This window comes from Vicugna pacos, chromosome 2 (genome assembly GCF_048564905.1).
Source record: "Vicugna pacos chromosome 2, VicPac4, whole genome shotgun sequence".
Lineage (NCBI taxonomy): Eukaryota > Metazoa > Chordata > Mammalia > Artiodactyla > Camelidae > Vicugna > Vicugna pacos.
In genome coordinates this window covers 4,912,601-4,938,854 of record NC_132988.1, presented here as the reverse complement: position 1 = coordinate 4,938,854, position 26,254 = coordinate 4,912,601, and the positions used below count along the sequence as shown (strand labels likewise).

The 26,254-nt window shown below is 49.8% G+C and overlaps 1 protein-coding gene across 6 annotated transcripts in view; it reads right to left on the bottom strand.

The window, feature by feature from the left end:
* FNIP2 (folliculin interacting protein 2) overlaps nt 1-25,969 on the bottom strand; it is a 105,484-nt gene extending 79,515 nt beyond the window's left edge. For 4 of the 6 annotated variants that reach the window (XR_012079372.1, XM_072974990.1, XM_072975004.1 and 1 more), the window contains exon 1: nt 25,672-25,969. Coding sequence is in view for 5 of the 6 variants with exons in the window: in XM_072974990.1 (XP_072831091.1) it covers nt 25,672-25,778 (107 nt within the window). In the remaining variant the exon portion in view is untranslated. The remainder of the gene's footprint in view (nt 1-25,671) is intronic. The other 2 variants (XM_072974995.1, XM_072975009.1) reach the window with 1 other exon arrangement.
* Between the last annotated feature and the right edge of the window lie 285 nt (nt 25,970-26,254).

Genomic DNA, 26,254 nt, shown 5'->3' with positions numbered 1-26,254 from the left:
AGTCACCGGACACAGCAGAACGAAGTCAGTGAGGGCTATTCAGGGAGGCCTGCGCAGGGGGCAGGTGAGGGGCCGCCTACTGACAGAAGGGGAGCCTCCTGTTCTTCCGGTTTGTCCGACAGGCAGCAACAGGGGCGCTTCCCTAGCAGAGCTAACATTACAAGCTTCTCGTGTAAGTTCATTGCCAGGAAATTAAGAGAGAAAGCCTCCCTGCTGCTCTGAGCGCTCCAGGGCCACACAGACTAGGGAAGCTGCCTGGGCGCCAGCCGAACTCAAGTTATGAGAAGAGAAAGCTGGAACTGAGAGGCGGGAAAGGATGTGCGGCCTGAATCAGCAGACTCGTTCCTCTGAGTCAGTTCCTTGTGACGCGGTGAGGGCTGTCACCCAGGGACAGGACCCGGGGGGAGGGCCAGGGCTGCGGCCGCTCAGGCCCATCGCCCAGCGGCCACGTGACCCGGAGCCTCGGTCTTCTCGGCTGATGACGACACTCACTCCCCAATCTTAGAAGGTCGTTCAAGATGTTCGCTGTGAGCCTGCGAGAGTCCCCCCGAGACACTGGACGGCTGAGACGGGTTTCCATTTTCCGACCCCCATCCAAAAGCACGCACTGCCCTGTCTGAGCTGCTGCGCTCACGGGCGATGACCCTGTATGCACACGACGTGCGGCCAAAACAAGTAACTCCGGCCACAGCGACATCGGGCAAGTCACCTTTCTCCCCAGAAAGTCAAGCACCTCCCCACCCGCACACCACCAGCTCTCTGGACGCTCCAGGCAACCAAAGCTTCTGAAACAGACCACGGCAGACTCCCCTGGGAACCACAAACGCTAGAACAAATGAGGGCAACAGCGAGAAAATTAAATCTATGAAACAATTAGTTGTCAAACTGACAGAGGGCATCTTTCCTTCCCCCGACAAGCTCCTTTCCCCCCTCCTGTGTCGCCTCCATCACACCAGCTGCCCCTCCTGAAGTACCTGCCACCTGACTCTCCAGGTCAGGTCCTCAAGGTCCTTCTGGACGCACACCCAAGGCCTCCTGTCCTTGAACACTGCCCGCGAGGACTCGTTCTCAGAAGATGTTCCAACATCTCTAACAGGTGGACAGACTCCACGCACAGTGCCCCACGGGGAGGCTCAGCACCTCTCCCTCAGCTGCTGCCACCCCTGCCCTCGGCTGCCCCTCAGGACGTTGTCCCCATGTCACCCCCAGGGAGACCGGTCATGGTGTGGGGCGGATCAGCTGCTGGCCACGCACATTCCCCTAAAAGGACACACGTGCTCACTCAAAGTCGCCCTGAATCGCATTTTTTTAATTAAATTTTTTTTTCATTTTTTAATTGAAGTACAGTCAGTTTACAGTGTTGTGTCAGTCTCTGGTGTTCAGCATCATGTCCCAGTCACACATGAACATATACATATTCCTTTTCAGATTCTTTTCCATTATATGTTATTACAAGATACTGATACAGTTCCCTGTGCTGTACAAGAGGTCCTTGTTTATGTATTTTATACACAGTAGTTAGTATCTGCGAATCTCGGTATTTTGTGCATTTCTGTAAAACATCACGTTCAGTCTTCCACGCTTTAGCTGCTACGGTGAAGTGCTAACCTCGCCCCGCCACACACGCCGGGGGGCAGGACGTCTGTTACCGACTCCCAAACTGCGAGGCACTTTCTGGGGACGTGCACACTGCGTCTTTTACCTTTCCTGCGTGTTCCTTGTGTAGGTGAGCTACCACGGAGCAGAGGAGGCACTGAGGCAATGGCTCTGAAGTTCAAAATAACCTCTTTCCTGCCGTATTCCCTCAGGCTGCCGCAAGAACGGTGGTGCACCTGGGTTCCGGAAATAGTCACCCTCGGAGACAGCAAAACCTCATTACACTACGGCTCAAGGTGGCATAGATTTGGGTGCTCTTTTGAAAAATAATTGCACATTTAAAAATCTGACTGTATTTAGCCCAAAGCATGAGGTATCGCTAACCTTTGTATTAGTTCTTAAAGATTTCAGTTGCAGTCCATCCGGCAGAACTGTTGCGAATGTTGCCTTCAGGACAGAATCACAGAATTTCCACAAAACAAAACGAAGAACACAGTTCTTAGGGAGGAGTTTTTCTCGGCAGAGAGCTTTTTCGTATTCACGACAGCACTCCTGTTAACGGAGCTACATTCAGGTACATTAGTAACTTCCACAGAATTACAAATACGAGTGCACCCAAGAACTTGATCTTTATAACTAGTACCATCTAACAGTATTTTCAAATTATTCCCTAGAAATCCAAAGGGAGCAATGAAACACCGTCCAACAGAAATGTACTGTGAGCTACACGTGTAATTTAAAATGTTCTAGTACTCACATTTAAAAAAGCAAAAAAGAAACAGACGGAGTGAATTTAATAATTCACACAGTCTTTGAAATCCAGGGTGAGTTTTATATGCAGAGAACACCGCTCACACCAGCCCCGCATGGCTGGTGGCCACCGAATCAGGCAGCGCCCGCAGCCCCGGGAAACTCTGAAGAACTACGTTTGCCTCCCCTCCACCTCCAGACCGTGAGAAAGACACCCAGCTCCGTCTAGGCCAGTGGGAGCAGTATTTGGAGGTGACCAGAGCGAAACCTCTGAGAGCCCGAGAGGAAGCGGTCACCTCCCAAAGCCACACAGAGAGACCCAAGAGGGCTCACTACTTCTTTCTGTCAACTGCACGCGGTCGCCAACCTCTGATGCTGCAGTAATGACAGTCACATGACAAGGGAACCGAAAACTGAAGGACTGTGGCCACCAAGGGAGAACAGAGAACACTCCGGACGTGTGAGCTCACTCCACTCTCTGCAGAAGAAAGAGCATCTCGTGACTCTTAGTCAACACTGGGGGCAACTCTCCCGCGCCTCCCAAATCTAATCCGTCAACAAACCTTGCTGGTTCTTGCCCCAGGGCCTCCCCACGGGGCAAAGGAGGTGGGGCTTGTAAACCAAAGCAGCCCCTCCCTCTGTGCCATCAGGATCCCAGCCACTCATCTGTTACTTTGCCTCTTTGCACCTGGGCTTTCGAGATTCCTGATCACAGGTCCCGCTGGGAATCCCCGAGAACGTGCACACGGCCGCATACATGGACGCTGAACCACCTATGCTGCTCTTGGGGCCTTGAGTCTCGGCATCTCTGAGTCTCGGCATCTCTGAGTCTCAGAGCCCTGCGGCTGTGAATGCTGACCATGACCATGAGGCTCCCGCCCTCTCCAGCAGCGGTTTTCCAGGACGCCTCAGACCACAGCCCTGCCACACAGCCGTCCCACCCTCTCCAGCCTGCCCTGACTTCCTCAGCTTCCAGTGCCCTTCCCATGAAACTGTCAGGTCTTACTTCTCACCTCTCAAGCCCCACGAGCCCTTGCTCTGACTCCTCACCTCATCAGTCCTTTGGCCGGAACGACCTCAGAACTAGTCCTGGGACCAGGTGCCGATCCTGGGCTGCCTGCGGATGCTGCCCCATCACCTGGTCCTGTGCTCCACACGGTCGCTATGGAAACTGGTTAAGGAGCCACTGCTTTCAGGGGAGACACAGGGCTCGGCTCCTGCCAGGCCCTGGCCACAAGATTTCATACAGTGATGAGTCCTTAATCTTGTTTTATGCGTGTTTCTGTTTAAAGACCCTCTATTTAATATGTACTGTTGCTTCATGATCACTGAAATCACAGCCAACAGCACCAGAACTCACCCCAACAAAGCTCATCAAATGTGCATTTTCTCCGCAGGGCACATCACATTCTTTTTGTCTTAGGAAGACTAGACGGCACTTCAGCACTAAGCTCGGGGGCCATTTCAAACAGCAAAACCACTAACAAGAAGCACAGAAATGCAAAGGAAAAACAACACCTCCACACTAAACGGACTGTAAAACAGACTCCTGTCTGCGTAGGAGGGCTGCAACCAGCAGGGGCGGCCACCCCGTCTGACCTCTGCCGCGAAGGCGCACTAGGGAGCCCGCAGGGTTTTGCCCACCTGCCCACGGCCCTGAATGGCCGTGAACACGGCGCAAGTGTTGACCTGAAGGTCACGCACTGATTTCGGTGGGCAGGCAAACCTGCAAACGGGGAACCCGCGGGTGATGCGGGTTGACTGGACCAGTACCTGAGACGGTTTCTGTGACCGTTTACTCGACCGTGAGCTCCAGAAAAGCAGACCATGTCGTAGTCCTCCCTGCGCCCCCACAAAGCAGCTCAGTGCTGGGCGAGCGGAAGGCACTGCAGGAATGTCTGTCACCCAGAGCCTTACCCACATGGCCTGTGCCTCCTTCCACGGGGAAAGGTTTGCTTCCTCCAGGGGAAGAAAGAGACCAGAAGACCCCGCTGCCTGGGTCCCCGTGTCTGTCACCTGCTCAGGGACACGGCTCCATCAGATGCCCACCCCCCCAGCCCAAAACACACCTTATACCACTTACAACCCGTCTCTCTACACAGGTCTGTCCGGGTCGATGACAGATTCACACAGCCCTCCTGTGTCACTCCACACAATGCGGACAGCATGCGGGAGAGGGAACACATGGGGCACATTGAGGTCCCTGCCAGCAGCCATGCTCTGTGAGCCCGTGGGAAGTGGTGACGCCCCAAAGGAGGATTTCTGCATCTTAACCATCGCTGGTGTAACTGGTAAAGCTCCTAGCATCACCAGAACCCCAGTGCAGAGACTTCTTTAGGCCTCTCCATGCAGAAGAAAACAGCTAAAGCCCAGAGAATCGGCGGACGCTGAAAATAAAAATGAAGTTAGAAAGGAGGCTGGAGGCATTGCAGCCCAACGTGTCTCGGAGCAACCACAGTCCTACCAGAAAGTCCATGTTTGCATCTGCTGCCGCCCCCCAACACTCAGCCCCCGTCTCTCCACGCCACTGAGCCAGGTTTTCTGAAAACTGGGGAACACATTCTAATCAGGGTAATTTGGGTTTTATTTTTAGAAAATCATTTGCAGAGAAGATGGAAGGACAACACGAATAAACAAAATCATGAGCTCAAACAGCAAATTGACTTAAATATATATAGTACATATATAGTATATTATTTATACCAACATAAATATAAATATATATATATATATATATTTAGTATCTAACTCTCCAAACGGGAAGATTAAAAAGCCTAAGAAAGTCCTGAATGGAAAAAAAAGTCCACCTGAAACCTGCAGGAACCCACCGGCTTAGACCCCGGTCACTAACGACGTTCACCAGGGGCTCCGGCAAGACCCCGCCTCTACCTCTCTGCACAGGGTTCGCTCCCCTCGCGCGCTAGGACAGAAAAGTGTGGAACACACCTACGTGAACGGAACTGCCCCAGGGCAGGGACGTGCCATTCATTCCCTGCTCTAACAGCTCACTGTGCCTAGAACATGGAGACGCCCAGCAGATGCTTCTGAATGAGGCTGTACTGCGCGGGGTCCCTGAGTTCACGCGTAAGTCTGCTTTTCTAGCTCAGAACACACATCAGAAGCATTGTGACAGAGGCGGCCAGAGTACCTGGCTGTCCCAAAAACCCAGGTTAGCCTATAACAGAGCCATTAGTCTAACAAATAAACGGACCAGCTGTTCCTCCTAACAGTAACATCTTTAACGTCTTGACCAAGTGAGAATGACTTCCAGGTGGGAAGAGCCTGCCATGCCACACACACACACACCCTCAAGCCTGCTCCTTCCGAGCCTCCGCGGGCGGGGTGGGGGGTGTGGCGGGAAACTGGGCAGAGTCCGGCAGACGAAGAGCAGCTGCTGCAGGACGGCACCGCAAAAGCACAGGGACCCGTAGGAGCAGAGCTGCATCTGGGTGAACGCGTCCCCGGGGGCAGCACGCCTGCCAGAGCAGAGGGGCTCAGCCAGGTGTGGAGACACACGCCCCCACCTCCTCTGACTCTGCAGAGACCAAGAGCCAGGGACAGGGTGGCCTGGGGACCGGGAAGGGCCTGGGAAGCCTGGGCAGAGTGCCCGTGCCCTCGGCCCTTACTCTCAGGAGCACTGGGAACTGCCCCTCATGCCCTGCCCAGGAAGGCCCACTGGCAAAACGCTCGGAAATTGTTCATCCGTTTCCCTGGATGCCTGTCACAATCAGAGGTCACCACGCTCTCACCGTCTCATCTAACAGGGACGTTCTTTCCACCCACAGGTACAAAGACTGAGACGGAGAGCAATTTGCCCCAAACCACAGAGCTAATCGTGATAAGGGGTGGGACATGCGCACACGCACGCGCACACACATGCACACGTGTGCGCGCACACACCCCTAATGCTATGCGTCCTGCCTTGCTTTCTTCAGAAGGAGACGAGGCTCCACATATAAACAGTCATGAGCACACATTCGGCAGCTCTACTGGGAAGCGCCTGGAGTGGCGCTGCCCGCAGTCTGTGCCCACCGAACTGTGCCCATACCACTGTCCCCTCGGGGCAGCGCAGATGGAGGGCGCAGGGGCAAGCTCAGACACAGGACCTGTGCCAAATTACACTGCCGTGGGGGTCCAACCTGCAGCCAGTCCACAGCAGTCCACTGCCGGCCTCACTCCCCAAGTGCGCCAGGCCTCGATGGCTTTGACCAAAGGGCTCAGAGCAGCGCAGCCAGCCCCTCCCCACCCCCGCCCCAGGAGAGGCAGCGCTCTCCGAGGGCAGCCTGCCCCTGGGCGGCCAGAACCAGCAATCACCCCCAAGGCAGAAACACTTCTCATCCTTCCTGGCCAGAGACGACTCTACCCTCGCAGAAGCCTTTCCTTCATGCCATTTCTGTTCTTCACCACAGACGGAGCACGCAAGGGGAGAACACCAGGGCTTCTCCGGCTGCATCGTGGCCAACAGAGGCGGGTGCCGGGACAGCCTGGGAGCACATGCCCAGAGCGGGGGCGGTGGCCGTGACTGCCCCCGGCGTCAGTGCTGACCAGCTGCTCCTCCAGAGTCCAGCCAGCTCTCCGTGGGGCCCTCTGTGACCTTTCCTTGGAGAACACGGCACCGTCCCAGGGGCCCGTCTGCGTGCACCGCCCCTCCTCCCAGGCAGCGCACGTTACAGCCTCAAACCTCCCACAAAGGACCCCAGGCTGAACCAGGAGACGGTCTTTTCCTTCATCTCCCTTCTCACCAAAAGCCCAAATAAAATCTTAAAAGGAACCTATATGATCCAGCAATCCCACTCCTGGGCATATATCAGAGAAAACTCTAATTCAAAAAGAAACATGTACCCGAGTGTTCACAGAAGCACTGTTTACAATAGCCAAGACATGGAAACAACCTAAATGTCAACTGACAGAAGAGTGGATAAAGAAGTTGTGGTGTATTTATACAACGGAATACTACTCAGCCATAAAAATAATAAAATAACGCCATTTGCAGCAACATAGATGAACCTATGGATCATCATTCTAAGTGAAGTAAGTCAGACAGAGAAAGACAAATATCAAATAATATCACCTGTATGTGGAATCAAAAAAAAAGACACAAATGAACTTATTTATAAAACAGAAACAGACTTGCATAGAAAACAAACTTACAGTTAACTGAGTGGGAAAGGAGCGGGAAGACATAAATTGGGAGTTCAGGAATTGCAGATACTAACTGCTATATATAAAACAGATAAACAACAAGCTTTTTCTGTACAGCACAGGGAACTATATTCCATACCTTGTAGTAACCTAGAATGAAAAAGAGTATGAACAGGAATACATGCGTGTATATGTATGACTGAAACAGGACGCCGTCCACCAGAAATGGACACGTTGTAAACTCACTATACTCCAAATAAAAAGGACGCCAAAACAAGCCAAAAAGGTCTTCACATGGGGAAAGGAAAGCTGAGGTTAGACACTAAGCTTACGGCCTGAGCTAACCGGCCCTCTGATCAACGTGCCAGGTGCCGGGTCCCCTCTGAACACACGGACATGGCGTGTCACCTGACCTAGTGGGCCTGGGCAGAGTCAGGCACAGGCGGTGACAGCCCAGCGGGATGGTGCCCACAGTGCAGTGATGAACAGGAGGTGGCAGGGCTGTCTGGTCCGCTGGGGGGTGGGTGCGACCAGCTGTCAGAGCACCTACCATGGATCACGCACTGTTCTAACTCCACGAGACCAGCCGGCCGACATCTCACAACCACACCACGAAGGGGCTGCTCTTATTCCCGCTGTACCAGCGGGAGCCCAGCAGCACAGCACAGAGAGGCCCAGGAAGGAGCAAGATCACACAGCCTCGAGCGATGCTGTCGTCTGGGACAGCTGGAGTCGGGCTCCAAGCCCCCACTGCGCCCACCCTCACAAGGCAGGAGTCCGCGGGTGAGAGGTGGAGGGAGGGGCTAGCTCCAGGCAAAGACATGTTTGGGAAGGGAAAGCTCAGAACTGTGTGAGGAAGCGAGACAGCTCATCTGAGGGTGCCAAGGTGGGGGCAGAGCCCAGAGAGAGCAGCCCTGCCCTGCCGCGTGCAGGAGCCTGGACCGGAGTCTGAGGGGCTCCGAGCATCTCAGTGCCAGGAAGGCGCACAGATCTCGTAAAAACGACGCAAGTGTTCACAACGCACAGCAGAACAGGTTTACGATCATTAAAAAATATAGAATGCATTTTGGCTGCAAAGTCACAACAATTTTCCACAAGTGCAAGACAAGGGGAGCGGCCACATCTGTAGGACTGGAAACCAGTCGAGGCCTGATGCAGGAACTGTGGTCTGCGTTTCCGACCCGCTCCACCCGTGCAGGCCACCAGCGCCTTGGCGGGGAGCCTGTTTCCTGTTCTAGGAGACAAACACACCTACTTAGGGCAGAAAATCCACGTCGATGTGAACAGCTGCAGTCCAGTCTGTCTTATCAACGAAGTTTTCTCTGAAACACTGGCCTCTAACCCAGGGGCACATGTGACCCATGTGCACCTGTCTCAGCACGCTGTTCAGAAAAGAAAACTGCAGGGAAAATTGGTTTATGCAGCAACGTGGTTCCCAACTTCAGCATCCTAAACCTCCAGCTTGGCTTGATTCTACTTTGAAACCATCACCACTACATTTCACAGACGAAACGGATCTTCTCCGGCCTTTCCCAAGGAAAAGAGGAGATTTAATTAAGAGGACCTGGGCTAACTGCACTCATCGGAGACGGGCAGATTCCTAACTGTCCCGACAGATCTAAGCACCAGACCCTCCAGCCCCAGATTTCCGGGAGATGGGAGCTCCACCTGGAGTCACAGGTGCGTCTGTCTCAGACGTACAAGTCAGGTCACAGACTCGGGGGTTAAAAGAGGACCTAGGGCTTTGAGAAGCAATACTCAGAAAGTTGTGTCTCCTACCCCGACTCCCTCCTAGGAGATTACCTCATCTGAGCTGATTAAAGCGGCAAATTAAGGGCACAGCATCATGCAGAGGAAATCACAGAAGGTCAGAAGGAGAAGGAAACCCCAGGAGATCAAGACTGCAATACGTCTGATGCCAGTCACTTTATCACCGCTTTTCCAGGAAAAAGGGACCAAGACTGTCACAGAACAAAGGTTGCAGAGGGTGACTATCGGAGCCTCTTCCCAAACCAAGCTGTGTTCACTGGGAAATAAAAACCACTGTCAACCTCACTGCCATTTGAAGACAGCCGCAATTTATGGGGGAAATAAACAGTCTCAAGCCCTAGTTGGCCCACTTATTTCAAAACTGACGTCTGCAAAACTCAAACGGGAGAAACAAACGTCTGGCAGCCCCTGGAAGCTGCAAGCGTCTAGGACTGATGCACCAGTAAACTTGGGCAGTTTGTGTCTTTAAAGGACGGCCATGAGAAATCAAACAAGCACTCCTCCATTCACCCGCATCTCCCCTGCCGTCAACGCTTGTACTGTGGGAACCGCGCTGGCACACGGGTATCTGGTCCCTTGTCTGTAGGAGGATGGAATGGCGTGAAGCCAGTACAATGTTTATCGTGGACGGAGAGCTGGATTAGGGCCAGAACACAGAAGACGGGATAAACAAACACTTCTCTGGAAGGAGGAGTAGAAAAAGGGTGGTCTTTTCAGTGGCAGGGGGTGAAGAGTGGACTCAGTGTTTTCGTGGCTGATCTGAGGGACGGCCCGGCCAGGGTCAAGACCATGTTGCCAATGGCATGAAAATGCCCAACTAAAGGGTACACACAGGCAGCTCATTCAGGGGTCTCTGAACAAACAGACAAGCAAGTGGGCAAAGGGGTGGTCCATTTAGGGAAGGTTGATGTTCAAGTTCTTCTGAGGAAACAAAGCTCTCAGAGGACTCTGTTCTTGAACAGAGTAGAATGGAATAGGATAGAACAGGACAGAATATTAATATTTAGCAGAATACTCCATTTCTTGGCAGTGAACCTCAGAAATCTAAACTAGAAGCAATATAGAAAAAGATAAAATATCCATAGAGAAGGGGCTCTAAGGTGTAAAAAAACTTGACTCTGCAACTGAAAAGAACAAAAAAGGGGTAAACACAGGCAGAGGCACGGACAGGACACACACATGTACTGGTTAAATTCTGAAATGCAAGCACCAGGAGAGGTTCTTCAAGCTTTAGAGGCGAGTTTGGGCACAAAGAGGAGCTTTATACAATGGCTGATAATTTATGTTCCTCTAAGGAGTGATACCAGCTGAACAAACAGCAGCTCAGATAAACATACTGAAAACTGGGAGCTCCCCAGCATCCTCAGTGCCAGGCTGGGTACCACGCAACAGACACATGGTGCTCCGTGTTCTCAAGGTGGAACCCGGTGGTTTCCAGATACTCAGAACACCAGCCAGTGGAATGCTGTCAGTGACAACAAGACAAAACAAACAAAAAAACCCAAATCCAGTAAGTTCCGGAGTCAGAGGGCATGTCCATTTGGGGCAGTCAGCAAGACAATCAGAGGTGGCATCTGAACGGAGTCTGGATGAGCAAACAGAATTTTGACCAAAGTAATTTTGAGAAGGGAAATAGGAAAGAAAAAGTCTTGTACAGCATGGTGACTGTAGTTAATACTGTGCTACGTATTTGACAGTTGCTGAGAAAAGAGATCATAAACATTCTCATGACGAGAAAAAATGTTTTGGTAACTGTGTCAAGTGATGGATGTTAACTGGGCATACCGAGGTGACTGTTTCACAACATATGCAAATCATGAATCATGTTTTACAGCTGAAGCTAATACAATGTTATATACCAATTATGGATCGAACTTTTTAACTACAAAAAACAAGAAACAAAAAGTCTTAAGAGCAAGATATGGACTTTCTGGGCCCGCTGGCCTAACATGTCCCCAACCACCACTGCCCCACGAACAGCATTACTGGAGTGTCCAACTCACCTCCAGCGTGGCCTCTGCAAAAACAAACGCCCGTACTTGCCTTTACAAAGTCACTTCCCCTTGTGACAGCCCTATTTCCACTAATTCTGCTACCATTCTCCCAGGTGACTCAGCCCCAAACCCTGGGCACTGTTTCACATAATGCTTTTTTAAAAAAATTTTTTATTGAAGTGTAGTCGATTTGTGATGTTAGTTTCAGGTGTACAGCAAAGTGATTCAGTTACACACATACATACATATATATTTTTTATTTTCAGATTCTTTTCCATTATATGTTATTACAAGAAATAGAGGTAGTTCCCTGTGCTATACAGGAGGTCCTTATTATCTATTTTATATACAGTCATGTGTGGCTATTAATCTCCAACCCCTAATTCATCCCTCCCTGCCCCTTTCCCCTCTGGTAACCACAGTTTGTTTTCTAGGTCCGTGAATCTGTTTTTGGTTGGTAAATAGAATTTGTATCATTTTTTTTAAGATTCCACATAGAACGATATCAGACAATATTTGCCTTCCTCTGTCTGATCATACACTGCTCCTTTTAAGGACTATTTACTCTGTCCCTCTCATGCCCCGTCTGGTCTCCGCTCTGAAACAGGCTCCACACACATTCCTCCACGCATCCGGGTCAGGTCCCCAAGGAAACCACATCGGGGAAAGTCACGGAAGACAGATAAACCCATAATCGCTCGCTCAGCATTGAGGCCCCATCTCAGCCTCCAATCCCGGTCAGTGGGTCGGACCGAACCAACGCAGGTCAGGCCACCTTCTCTGCCCGCAAGGGCCACGGAGGAATTAATCTGCTGGTGACCCTTACTGAGAATGTCAGACAGAAAGAAAAGAGAAGAAAGATAGAAAAAGAAAAGTGAAGTCTGCTGCCCCCAGTGCTCGGGGCAGAGCTGGCCAAGGTCCCTGGTCCCAGACACTAGGGGGACAGGGAGAAAGGGTGAGTTTTCTGTGCAGCAGGTGCAACTGCAGGTGAACACACATGGGATTTGTTTTGGAGGAGAGCAGACACCTTGTCATTTCACCCTCAGGGATGGCTGCGTCCCTCCCCCCACACTAGTTCTGGGGTCCTGGGGTCCCGGCCCTGCACAGAGAGGTTTCTAGAACACAGGGAGATGGCGCAGGTCTAACACGTGAGGGCAAGGCTGTCTCCCCTGGAAGTGACCTACCAACTAGGGTCCGCCGACTGGACCACAGCAGCCCTGGCCCACGAGCGCTGATCTGGACTCAACTCTGGAAAGAGCCCCCCGTTAAACAGCTGCTCCACAGCCAGCGGCCGTGAGACCCAAGCCCAGCGCACCTGGGCTGCAGGAGGAGGGCTGGCCCGGCGACAAGAGGTTACCACGTGTCTGGAGCTGCGCCTCCTGGGACCAGGCTGCCCGCAGCGACGTCCGCTGGAGGGGGCAGGGGTGCGGGTCATCCAACCAGGACCCCCACGCGAGGGGCCGCAGGCGGCACTTCAGCCAGAGGAGCCCACAGGACAAAAGGAAGCTCCTTCTCCTTCTAGCTCTGGGACAAACGCCGCTCTCTCCTTTCCCCGGGGAAACGTCTTCCCTTTCTGTCTGTAAAAATCGACGAGTGCTCAGACACAAACTCCCCCGCCTGGCAGAGGTCTACACTTCAGGAAACTGGCTCTTCACAAATACTGGGGAATTCATCAGTACAAGAAACAGAACAGTTGGGAAACTACTCAGGGATGAAAAGGAGCTCCTGAGCCCAAAAAAGAGCACTCTCTGGACTGGGGAGAGCACGGACAACGTGCAGGACCGTGGAGACACTCTGTGTGATGCTGTAAGGGTGGAGACCAGCATGGTACGCTTGTCCCGACTCTCACAGGGCACAGCAGCGAGCAGACCCGAAGGTCGACCCGCGGCTTTGTGACGGGGATGGGCGGGTGTCCATGTGTCCTCCATAAACAATGGACCGCTTTGCTGAGCGAGGCTGGAAGACCAGGGAGGCTCTGCATGGGTGGGGGCATGAGGCAGAGGGAAAATATGCACCCTGCTCTCAGCTCCACTGTGAACCTCAAACAGCTCTAAACAGATAAGGTCGTTATTTAAGGAGAGAGAGAAGACTGATCAAACTTGGTAGGTTTACCAAGTGTGGATTTTGCCATAGGCTTGGGGGTAACCATAAAGGTGGGAGCGTAACATTCCTGGCTTATATCAGTTTTTTCCTTCCCTATGGAGATAAGAGAAGTCTGGGGGTGGGAGGGGGGAAAACTAAGGAATGTCACAGATGGTAAAACTGCACCAGCCTGGCTCCCAGCACCCAAATGTCAGGTGTTTGCACTGAGCCAGCGCCTTGAGAGCGGGAAGCCCACCTTTTGATGAAGACAAGCTCCTTGCCATGTCCCTACTGTCTTGGCTTCACCCAGAGATGGGATTAAAGCAGGGGAGGAGCTGGAGGGAAAGATGGACGACACTCAATCCTGAGGCAAGAGCTACCTTTGGGGGAGGGACGGATTGGGAGTTTGGGATTAGCAGAAACACACGACGGTATTTAAAATAGATCAACCACTAGGGCCTGCTGTACGGCGCAGGGAACTATACTGAACACCTTGTAACAGTCTATAATGAAGAAGAACATGAAAAGCAATATATATTTATATGACTGAATCACTATGCCTTAGCCAGAAACTAACACAACATCATAAATCAACTATACCTCAAAAAAAAGAAAAAAAAAAAGAGCTGCCTTTCACTGAAGGCCCACTGGGTGCCCAGCACGTGCAGTAGGTATCACCAACGTGTGTCACCTCCAGTCTTCCGAATCTTGCAAGAGAAGCGATTTTACACCTACTTTACAGAAGAGAAAATTCAGAGAGGATGTGTCCTGCGTTGTAAGATGAGTGTAAGTGATCCAGGAAGGCAAATACATAACAAAGTCCCAGCTCTTTCCATTAACTCTCAAAGTACAGACTGAGGACTCCCACCTACTCTTTGGGGTCCCCTAAATCTAAAACGTAACACAAACAAAGCTGCGAGGCCCTCCCTACACAACCTGGTCCCGGAGGGCCGGCCTCACAGAGCCCTCTTCTTCCAGAGACTGGCGCATCCGCTGCCCCAGCACACCCCTGCAGTGGGAAGTCTTCCTCGTCTGCTCCTCTCTGAGTCCCACCCATCTGGTCTCGCCTCCTCAGGGGAGCCTCCCCTCAACAGCCAGACCAAGAGGCTCCCCCCCTGCTTTTATCCTAACAGGACAGTGGACACTCGGACCTGAACTACTGGCCCGGAGTAGAACTCGCTGTCTCAACTTAGTGTCTGTTGCTTGCGCCATTCAGTAGGAAGCCCCCAGAAGTGATGTTTAGACCCCACACTTCCTTATAAACCCCATGGAACATCAATGTCGCAGGTACTTCAAATGTCACCCTGCAGAGAGGGGACACAGACCACGCCTGGCCTTGGGCTTGGATTCCCAAGTCACTGCTAAACAGGGCAACCTCCAGCAAGCCTCAGTGTTTTCTTCTGTAAACACTTACAGCCTCATCATCTACAGATTAGCTAAGAAAACACCCACTCCCAGAGGGTAACTGTGAGGCAGGAGGAGGGTGACACCGAAAAGCCACACAGCACAGAGCTCTGCTCCGCACACACGTGTGCATGGCGTGAACACAGTCCCTCCGCCACACACACCAGAGGGTCTGCTCTGACCTTTTGGAGAAGCAGCTACTACAGGCCTCTCAAAAGGTCCCAGAGAAGCTGCCTATGTAGATAGTCTATAATATGACCACTAATTAATGAGGTTTACTCTATGAACATGCATCTTTAAAACCACAAATAGCTATATGCCTTATAAAATAATTTTTTTCTTAATTTTTATTTTTTACCCACACTATCTGATAATAGTAAAGAAATGTTTTTTAAAGGATATTTGCCTGCAAGTTCATTGCCCCATCACATCAACTGTTATGGTTTTGTTTTCCTTTCCAGTCCTTGGTCATACATTTACATATTTTACTAATGTATTCATCTGTAGGTACCAGTTGATTTTGGTTCTTTACTTACCATATCAAACATTTGATTATATGAGTGTTATGTTAAATTTAATATATTATAGCAAATTATATATGTATAACATATTATATACATATAACATGTAATATATATAATATGTTGTAATTAATACATCATATACACTTGAGCTAATGCACAAGAATCTTCCAACCAAAGAGTTCACCATCTCTAACAAAATAAAAATGCCTGAAAATAACCTAAATATCCATCAACAGGGGACTGGTGAAAATGAGCGAACTTGGCTGCACACTAAAATTACCTGAGGTGGGGGGTGTTCATAAAGACAGGCACGTGGGCACCCAGATCAGTTACATCAGGATCAGAGAAGGTCTGGGCACTTCGCTCTTTCGGGGCCCCCGTGGTGTGTAGCAGGCTCGAGAACTCCGGGTAAAGCAGAGTACGACACGCATTCAGTCAATGGAGTACAAGACAACTGTGAGCAACATGCTGAACAGCTGTGTTGTGTGAATGAAAGAGAATGTATTTCTCTTGTATTCGAGCAGAATATTTCCAGTAGGGTATCCTAAAAGAAACCAGTGTTAACACTGGTAGCCTTTACAAAGAGAGATCAGGGGTGTAAAGTGAGAGGCGCTTATATTTAAATGCATATAATCTTGTATTGTTTGATTTTTTTCTTTTTTTCTTTTTTTGTTGGGGGGGATTAGATTTATTTATTTATCTACTTACGTATTTTTTCTTTTAATGGAGGTACTGCGGATTGAACCCAGAACCTCATGCATGCTAAGCACGCGCTCTACCACTGAGCTATACCCTCCCCTACAGGGTTTGATTTTTAATCAGGTGCCTTTAAAAATTAATAATCTTGAACAAAATAAACTCATAATTTAATGTATCAGCCATTTCTCAGGACCATGTGGCGCCAGGCAGGGCACGGTGTCCCACAGGAGGGGCCAGGACCAGTGTCCTCAGGGTCCCCAAGGAGCCCGGCTCATTCAGAAAGGACCGAGGAGCCTTCTTTGCCCTTTGGGTGGAGACAGCTGTCCCTGCCCTCCCCCTCCTTCTGCCCTAGCAGCTGACTTGCTCAATGGACCATCCTAAAGCAAACAGTCATCACCGAGGCGGGTGGGGAAAATGTTTACTCATAGTCCACTTCCTCACACGGTGAGGCCATCGTCGGTGACATGTGGCTCTGAGCTAACTCTTCCCAAAGAACACGGCAGATTCAGAAACCCATTTCTAAGTTAGTTTTTCGAATGGACGCATCACGCATGGAAAGCAGAGATGGTTCCACCTTTCCTCCAAGGCACTTACTTCCTGTAACAGGCAAACATGGTCTGCAGGGTTTGGAATACTGGCACAGTTTTTATGATTAAGTGTGCTGTCTCTTAAATCTGAAAGAGCCGATTAGCTAACTTCACTCTGTAATGTATTTCTGTTTTACCAAGCCATGCAAAAATTCAACGAATCTAAAAAGTACAGAACAGAGTTTCACTGTTACTGACACACAGCTAGTGATTTCAGAGGTTCGCAGATGTTATTTAAATTAAATAATTTTCCCTAGGTTGCTTTCAACAGCTGTGGGATTTTATAACTGGGTTTCAGACATATTTCTTATGTGTCTTTTTTGGTTGTTGATTTTTCTTTTTCGTTTTTTTTGTTTTTTTGAGAGGACAGGTCCCTTGAGTATTTACCCAATGATTTTGATACCAGAAACACAATTCATTAATATTAATGGCAAGAAGGAAATTGAGTTGTCTATAACAAGGCTCCCTTGAAAGATGACACACTGCACGTGAGAAACATCAAGAAAGGCAGTTTCCTGCTAAAAACAAAAAACAAAAAACCCTAAAAAACCAAAACAACAACATAATATATCAAGAAGTCAGATTCTGGAATACCAGAGAATCTTTGAGGATCATCATTTGCAAAACTCTCATTCATTCATTCATCCGCTTAACAACTATTTATGAAGTGCAATGTCCTGCCAAGCGCTGCATTCAGCCCTCCAGCCAGGACGGGGCACACCCAGGACTAGAACAGCCCCCATATCCGCCCTCCAACCACAACACGGACATTCGCTTCTTTCATTCAATCACTTGCAAATATATGTTTTCAAATGGCAAATTTAAAAGATATTCTTGTTACTATTTTTCAGTTGTCTTTTATAAAAGAATTTGAGCAAAAGAGGATGGTTAATTAAGAGCCAAATGAGAAGAAACACACTGAATTGTTTCCCCCCTCACCCCAAGGGTCTCAACCGTAAGACAGAAGAAGGAAAATGTCTGATTTCTTGGGTGCACCAGGGAAACAGAGTTGGCGATCTTTAGTATTTATGAGGTGTTAAAAGGCAGAGCTGCTCAGACAGGTGATTTTGTTGCTTCTTCTTAACACATCCTAAATCACACCTGTTTCACCTCTTGAGAAACATGCAGGTTAACATCTGCCTTGTCTTCAACTTGTGAAGGAATAGAGTTGCCATGACGACTGAATGAAAAGTTTCAGGGGCAGAATTTACCAGTGAAATGCAAAAATCACTCAATTCCATTTACCTGATGCGTGTGCACTTGTAAGCAGATGCTAGTTTTCTGTTTGTTAAACCATCAAAACAAATGATACTATGTTCTGTGAAAAGTTTCATGGATAAAATGTTTAAACACACACACACCTTTTGGTCAGAGCGGGCCACAAATGAATAAAATTAAACAATGACCATCTGACCAGTAAATCTTGGCAATGCTGCATTTAGCATTGCAAGGTCTCCAGGATTCTTAAACCAAGGAAAAAGAGACTTCTAAAGTTAGGATATTTCTTAGGATGTGTTAAATCGTCAAGTACATTTGTGTACCTGTTTTGTTTCTACTGGTATCTATTACACAATGTAACCTAGGGTATGTTCAAACAAACAGGCTATCAATTTTCCTAGAAAAATATTTCTATCATAAACACACCATTTATTTAGGTTGCTGACATATGCCGTGTGATTACATGATTACCTTCCAACACACAACTGTCCTCACTGGAAACTAGGCTCAGGTCCCCACCAGACAGGCAGGGTCTCAGTCCGTCCCTATCGGCTTTGGGGGACAAATTTATACTGAGCCAGTCACCATTGTCACTGAGACACCCTGTGTGAATTGGCAGTCATTTTCAGACACCTGCAATCAGTTGTTTAAAGATGTATTATCTCAAATAGAGAAATGCTCTCATTTATGATGAAAAAGTGTCAGGTGTGGTGATAACACCATCTTCATAAAGCAGACATGTATCTCTTCGTAACACTATGCTGGGCACTAATTCTAGGGCAAGATCTACAAATTCAGCAAGATTCAGTGACAGATAACCAAAAAGATTTTCTACGTATACACAGAAATGGAAAGTGCAGAGTTAGAAATACGATGTCCGGGGTTCCAGACTCCTATTAATGATAAAATCTTACACACCCTGCCACACAACGCACACCCACGTTAGAGTGTTAATGGCCTCATTTACTGCACTTAATACACTGTGTTATTTTGGCGCAGAGAGTGCAACAAGAAAAAAGCATGTAGCACGGTATGTGAGAAGGCACATTGTCCTTTCCAGAAGTCCGTTATCAAGGCAGCTGGCCAGATTCTGGATGAACGAAAGGGGGACCCCACCCCGACCTCCCCTCCACGCACCCTTCACAAAAGCGCCCGTGTGGCCCTGAGCGGTGAGTCACGGACGGTCCATTTCCAGACGGGGTGGAGTTGAAGGAAATCGCTATTACATGCCCAGTTAGCTGGAAACGTCCATCCTGTTTTTCCTCTTTCACATAATAATCATTTTTCACAAACCTGAGATAAAAAGAACACTTGGTAAGTAGGGACCCACTGTTACCGGCGAGGGAAAGACTGACTTCCACAGCCCAGGACGTGATTGCCCACGAGGCCAGGGCCTGGGCAGTCGGGACAACACGCTGGTTCTTTCTCGCCCACACCAAGAAAAACAGCGTCTGGGGGAATGAGCGCAGGGCCAGTTCCCAAATCCGATTCACCCACCAGGAGCTCACGCCGGCCTCAAAGCCTTTCCACCAGGGCAAGGACCATTTTTACGACTTCCTCTAACAAGGAAACACAACAGCAGTGGCTTCCTTGAGCTGACCTCAGGAGCAAACCATGGAAACACAACCTAAAGCCACAGCAAAAGAACCCAGAGCTCTCTTTGGAGCTGCACTCTGGGCGTTAAAAGAGCACTGGCCCATCTCTCAAGACCATCTGCGGAGTCAAATGACCACGTGCAACACAATCACATTTCAGAACTTAACATGACAGAGCCGTCTCAGCTTCAAAAACATCCGATCCAAGCCCCATAAGTTTCCCGTCTTCCCCCAACCTAGACGGTTGTGTCACTTTTTTCCAAGCATCTTTCAGACAAATCTTACTTAGATCTCTCTTGATCACCAGCAGGAGAGCTGGTCGCAGATCCAAAACTGCGCTCAGAGCCCTGGAGGAGACCACGCTGGGCTGAGCGAGGCGAGGCTCGGGGAAGTCGGGACCCTGCTCCACCAGCTAAAATCGCGCACGTGTGTTGCCTGCAGTGATCAACTTCTCCAATTCAACTGGCTTCCTAAGGATCGCAGTGGACTTAGGTTTTATACATTAAAATTAACAGCATATTACTTGCAATAACAGGAACTACCAGTTATTTTAACAAAGAGGAAAAAAGTCTATGAAGAGTTTTTAGTCAAATCAGGCTTCTCCACAAGTGTTATGTGACAATGTAAAAAACTTCAAAGGCTACTTAACCTGTAAAGTAAGTTACATCACGAAGGCAACCCAGATTCGCTAGAGCAAAATCTGAAACACCAACAAGAGCGAAGACACAGAGTACGACAAATCTTTCACCCACCCCTTGCCACCCACTGTGAACGTGCTCGGGTGCAGTGCCCTGACCTCTCTTCCACACGTCATCAGTCACACGCTCCTATTTGAAATATTATTCGTAAGTTTGTATATTGTTTTCACTTTCTCTAGAGAGCACCTTCCCATGTGCACATATAAATATATGTACACGTGTGTGGATATATGTGCAAGTGTGTGTATGTGTATAAACATACATAAATTAATGATTTGGGGGAAAGGGTGTAGCTCAGGGGTAGAGTGTGTACTTAGCATACATGAGGTCCTGGGTTCAATCCCCAGCACCTCCATTAAATAAATAAAATTAAATTAAATAAATAAATAAAATAAAGACATGGCTGCACAGCTGTATCCCTTTCCAATAAGTAAGATTTTATTCTTGATAAGACAAACTTGCAAATAATTCTGAAAAACACACCATAGTCCTAAAACTTCCTGAACGCCCAGACACCTCCATCCAGGCTGGAGTTACTGCCTGTGGGCGGTCTTAATGCTCCTTTGAAGACTCAATGTCTTCATCACTGACACTATCAAGGTAAAAAAAACAAACAAACAAACAAGTAAGGGGGAAGAGTGTAGCTCAGGGGTAGAGTGTGTGCTTAGCATGCACAAGGTCCTGGGTTCAATCCCCAGTGCCTCCATTAAAAAATAATAAGTAAATAAAAACATGTCTCTTCAGTTCTGTCTCAAGTCTCCCAACTACAGAGGAAGAAAACAGCCTCTGAAAATGTAATGTTAGTGACACCTCAATATGGATGACACTGAATTCCATGACTTAAATGGCTCTTGGTAATACTTCAAATCACTTCCCACTGCATTTTATTCTTTTCAAAAAATCTTCAAAAATATTACCTCCTTACCGCAACCTCCTAGCACAGGATGGGCACTGTCACTTTAGAAATGACAAAACTGAGGCCCAGAGGGGTGGAGGGACATGGTGGGTCCTGCGTCCACACGGTGCACGAGAAGGGCTGAAAATGGCCAGCTCCTCAATCCGTCCTCCAACCGCTCTTAACAGAACCCGGCCCGCAGGAGGGACTGGCCGCAGGGGCCGCAGACCCCCTCGGCGTGCGGCCCGGCTCGGGACAAGGACATGGAATGTGACAGGTGTGCCGAGGGGCCCCGGGCAGCAGATGGGAGACCCCCGGGGAGACTGTTAGGGAGAAAGAAATCAAAGCCGTCATTTATGTGTCCCGGGCCTTATGTTATATAGTCACTAAGTCTGAGTGCAGTGGAACTGATCTGTGCTTCTTCCAGAATATTCTCTGCCTTACCCGGGAAAACCTCGTTAGAAATGCTGGGAGCCAGCGGCGGGGGCAGGAGGCACTTCTGTCAGAGGGAAGATAAACCCCAGTCCTGCCCTTGGTCACAGCCAGGATGAGAAGCGCACACTCTTCATGCTGGACTTAGGGTAAAGACGGACTCTTTACGGGTGTCTGAGTGACCTTCCTGTTACAGGTTCCAACGTGTTGTTGGTCGTCTTGGTGTGTGATCTGCAGACTCCCGTGGGCAGGACCCCGGATGGCCCACTTGGACTCACACGGGCCGCATGCAGAGGAGCACCGGACCCCCTGCCATCCTGATGGTAAGCGGATTAAATTATGCTTAGACTCTCCCTGGAACAGATGACTTAAATGTGCTCTAACAGAACGACGCGGATTAGCACTAACTAGGCCATGGGGCCTGAGCCCTTCAGCACCGGAGGAGGCGGGGTCGGGGGGTCCCTTCGTCCCAGCGCTTACCCAGCTCGCGACCCGACCGAGCAGCTGAGGTGCTTCTGTTTACTCCTCATATCCCAGATGATACACACGCAAGCTTCTCTCCATCTGACTAGTCCAGAATAAAATGGACGATGACCTGTGATCTTTATCACCTCCCTCTCGTGTACACATCTGAGGTGGAAACTGGTCCAATAATTTACCAGAGACATTTAAAGAAAAAACTCCTTAAGATAAAGCACCAGATTTGAACACGCAAGAAGTCACTGGGTACACTGTGGCTTTTAAATCGTCCTCTGTGAACATGCTGACCCGAGATTCAAGGTGACCAAGAACCCGATTCTACTTTGCATTCAAGCCACCAGACAAATAATCTCATTTTGTTCTGATTTATCCTTTGTTGCTAATTTACCCTTTTTTTAAAATTGAATCAGTTACAATGTGTCATTTTCTGGTGCACAGCACAATGTCCCAGTCATGCATATACCTACATATATTCATTTTCATATTCTTTTTGGTTAAAGATTTATCCTTAATTTAAAAAGGGTTATTCAAATATATATTTAAGTAGTGATGAATTAAAGGCGAAAACATTGTCAAAACCAGCTAATAGAGAATCCTCTCAAATTTCAAGACCATAGTGCAATTTTATAACTTTAGAGTCCACACTTCACAAATACCATAATCACGTTGTATTCCTAACTTCATCTCCCAAACATGTAAATTCAATCTCTTCGGATTCTTTTTCTGTTTTCTTAGGAACCTGTTTCCTCAAAGCTATGAAAAGGGCTTCTTGTCGAGACCCTAAAGGAAATACACTTAAGAAGGAATCTCAACTGTGACGATTCTCTTTTTAGGTAGAAGGCCGGAAAGGATGAAGATCTGAAAATGACCTGCGCTGTAAGCTACTTACACTGGGCAGAAAAGACCCTCCCTAATCAAGTTTGGTGAGAACCAGAGGGACCAGAGCACACAGGAAACTCGGGGGAGTGACAGGGACATGCACAGAGTGAATACACTAATGTACAGGGTGAGACTATAGAGACTTGGAGAAAAGGTTAAGAACTACCCAAGTCCATCACTGCGAGAAAAGAGAGCTAAATGCTCTACAGCAACAAGATACACATAAAAAATTAGATCTTATTTTTACTTAGGTTTTTCCCCCCAAATACATGGTAATCTATGCTACAAAACTGTCCCCCCAAAGTCTACCTGAATCTTCCTTTCATTCTTAAATCTACATGTACAGCCTGTATTTAAATGCACTGAAAAATACAAATTCATGGATGGGGAGGGATAAACTTGGAGCTGGGGATTTGCAGATACAAACCACTACATACAAAATAGATAAACAACAAGGTCCTACTGTACAGCACAGGGAACTATATTCAACAGCTTTTAATAACGTATAGTGAAAAAGAATATGAAAAGGAATATATATTTATGAATCACTATGCTGTACACCTGAAACCAACACAACATTGTAAATCAACTATACTTCAATTTAAAAAAAAAAGAAAAGCATACAGATTCACGCAAGGCATACTAGAGTTTTAACCTCAGGGTTTCACCTGGACTTTTGGAAATCTATTCAACTACAAAGTAGGCTTCCCAGGGCAGCTCATCCCCCATTTGAGGTACCCTTTCCCCGAACAGCACATGACAGCTCCTATTTGGTTAAATCTTTATGAGACGGAACGCAAGGTCATTGCTCTGCAGGGCAAGAAAGGGGACTTTTCCAGGAGGCTTTCCCCAGGAAGGCTGCACAGCACCTAAGAGTGAAGCCAGGTGAGGCGAGCCGGGGAAAGGCTTGCTGGGTGCCCTTCCTCCATGCAGTGTGTCATGGGTGACTTGTCCTCATCTTCCTGAGTCTTTAACATCTGCAACATCACTTCTTTTTCCACGATGAGTCCTTAGCAGGGCCACTGCTGAAGGCCCCTGAGATCTCCAATTCTCTCAAAGGCATTTACCTTAAAAACCTGTAGAAAATCCTAAGGAGGTCACCAAAAAGGAAACCAAAAGACATTCCCTGGCACAATTCTGTGCTCTTCATTAGACACCAATGGGAAGTCGAAACACTATACTGAAAATGCTCCCGCAAAGTTAAACCAATTTCCCTAATATGGCCAGACCCTAAATATAGCCGCAGCTTTTTGTTGTTGTTGTTCAAAATACACTCAGTTCAACTTGTGGATGGAGAAGACAGTGGTGGGCAAGTGAGCACAGAGCACAGGAAACAATGGCCCTGGAACTCCACCATCTCCGCCAGCCTTGGAACAGCTCTACATGTCCTTGACAGGGGCTGTCACAGCAAGGACACCTGAAACACACACCCTTTTCTCTCCAGGCTTTGTTCCCTTGATCGAGTCTGGGTCACTGGGAGGGAAGAGAAGAAATTACACACCCTGGGTCTGAAGTAATTCTACCATTCTGAGAAGGGACACAGGACTGAAAGCAGTGAGAGGAATAGAATTCCCTACCCAAATTGTAAGCATTTGGGCAGCCTAAAGAAAACGTGCGAATTTAACGAAGGTGGTGTCACGCCCTGGCAATTCACCTTCCAAAGAACACCATACACATGCACTCCACAAACACAAAATATGGGGAATGTTCACCTAACTGCAGTGAGGAGTTAAATGAATGGAATTTAAGAAAAGCAAAACCCACAACATAAAATTTAATCCCAAATGTATCCAAAGCTTCACTTCAAACTTTTAAAAGGCTTATAATACTGGGTCTAGACGTCTGGGTCTAACAGTACACTGTTTTTGCAAGACATTTTGGCCAAAGAGCACCTAGCAGAATGTCAGAGTTGGAAGTAGATGCTCAATAAAATATTTGATGGGGAAAAAAACTGTTAATGGTAAATAAACGAACTTCTCAAGATCAGTGTGCTGAAAGGCAGTCTAGGTCATTCTAAGGCCTCTTCTAAAAGTTAGCCCTTGAAAGCAGAAAGAGGTTACAAAGACTGGGTTCTATGGTCAAACAGCTGGGGTGGAGAGCAGGTTCAGTCTCATACTGCTGCGGATTCTGGGCAAGCTGCTGGGGTCCTCCGTGACCCTGAGTCCCCTCAGCTGTCAGAGGGGGATTAGATCGCACCCACCCACCTCACAAGGCTGTCGGGGGAAATGAATGAGAAAAATCAACATAAAGCATGGGAAACGCTCCAGCAATGAGAGCCGTGCCCCTTTAAAGGTGTGCACTCAGGTCAGCCCTCCTGAACGCGGCATCAGCTTTGTGAGAGGGTCTCTGCAGATGTTGAACGCATCCCGCCCCCTGTGCACCTCACGCGGCATCACCCTTCCAAACGACAGACTTTCATCATCCGTCTGAGAACTGGTCACCTACAGCAAGGAACAAGAAAGATGCCTTGCTGGCGACAGCTGCTCCTTCACAAGTTCAGGGCACTGTCACGTACACAATAGGCTGGGCTGCCCCCAGGGTGACAGCGCAGCCCGGCGGCTCTGCGGGAGGGGTCCCCAGACCCCTGCACCCTCGGGACCCCCGGTTCCGCAGCCAGGCCCGAGCACAGTGGGGATCCCCCTGAGCCCCAACAACTCCCCGAGCGGTGAGGAAGGAGCTGGAGGGAGGAGAGGAGGGGGCGAGGGGGGCGAGGGGGGCGAGGGACCCCCCTGGGCACGGAGGCTTCGGGGCCGCGCTGGAGGGTGCCCGCGACGCCCGGCCGGGCAGGAGCCTGGGGCTGCAGGGTCCGGGCGGCCCGCCCCCTCCCCTCCACCGCCTCCTCTCCCTTCCCCTCGTCCCCCTCATTCCATCCCTCATCCCCCGCCTCCATCCCTCCGTCCCCCCGCCGGCGCTCTGCGCCCCTCACCTGAAGGCGGGTCCTTCCCGGGGCGCCCGGCCCGGGGCCGCCGCCGCTGCCGCCGCGCCGCCGCCGCCCTTCTTGTTGAAGAGCCTCTGGAGCAGGGTCGGGGCCATGACGCGGCGGCTCGGGCTCCGCTCCGCTCGGGTCCGGTCCGCGCGGCGCTCGAGGGGCTCAGCGCGCGGCCGGGGGCTGCGGCGGCGGCGGCGGCGGGGCCATCGCGGCGGCAGGCGCGCGGGGCCGGGGGCGGAGGGGCTGTGCTGGGCGCCGGGGCGGCCGGCCGGTCATATGACGGCGCTGGCCCGCCGCCGCGCGCTGACAGGTCCCTCCCGCGGGCGGGGGGAGGAGCGCGGGGAGGTGGCGAGCGCGGAGGGAGGGGGGACCCTAGGAGGAGCGGGAGCGCGGCGGGGGGGGAAGCGCGGGGCGGGGAGCGGGGGGAGGAGAGTAAGGGAGGAGGGAGGAGGAGCCCGGAGAGGGGGAGTGCGGAGGTGAACGGGGGGAGCGCGGTGGGGGGAGGAGACGGGGGAGGGGAGCGCGGTGGGGTGTGAACGGGGAAGAGCCCGGGGGAAGGAGCGAGGAGAGCGGGCGAGGG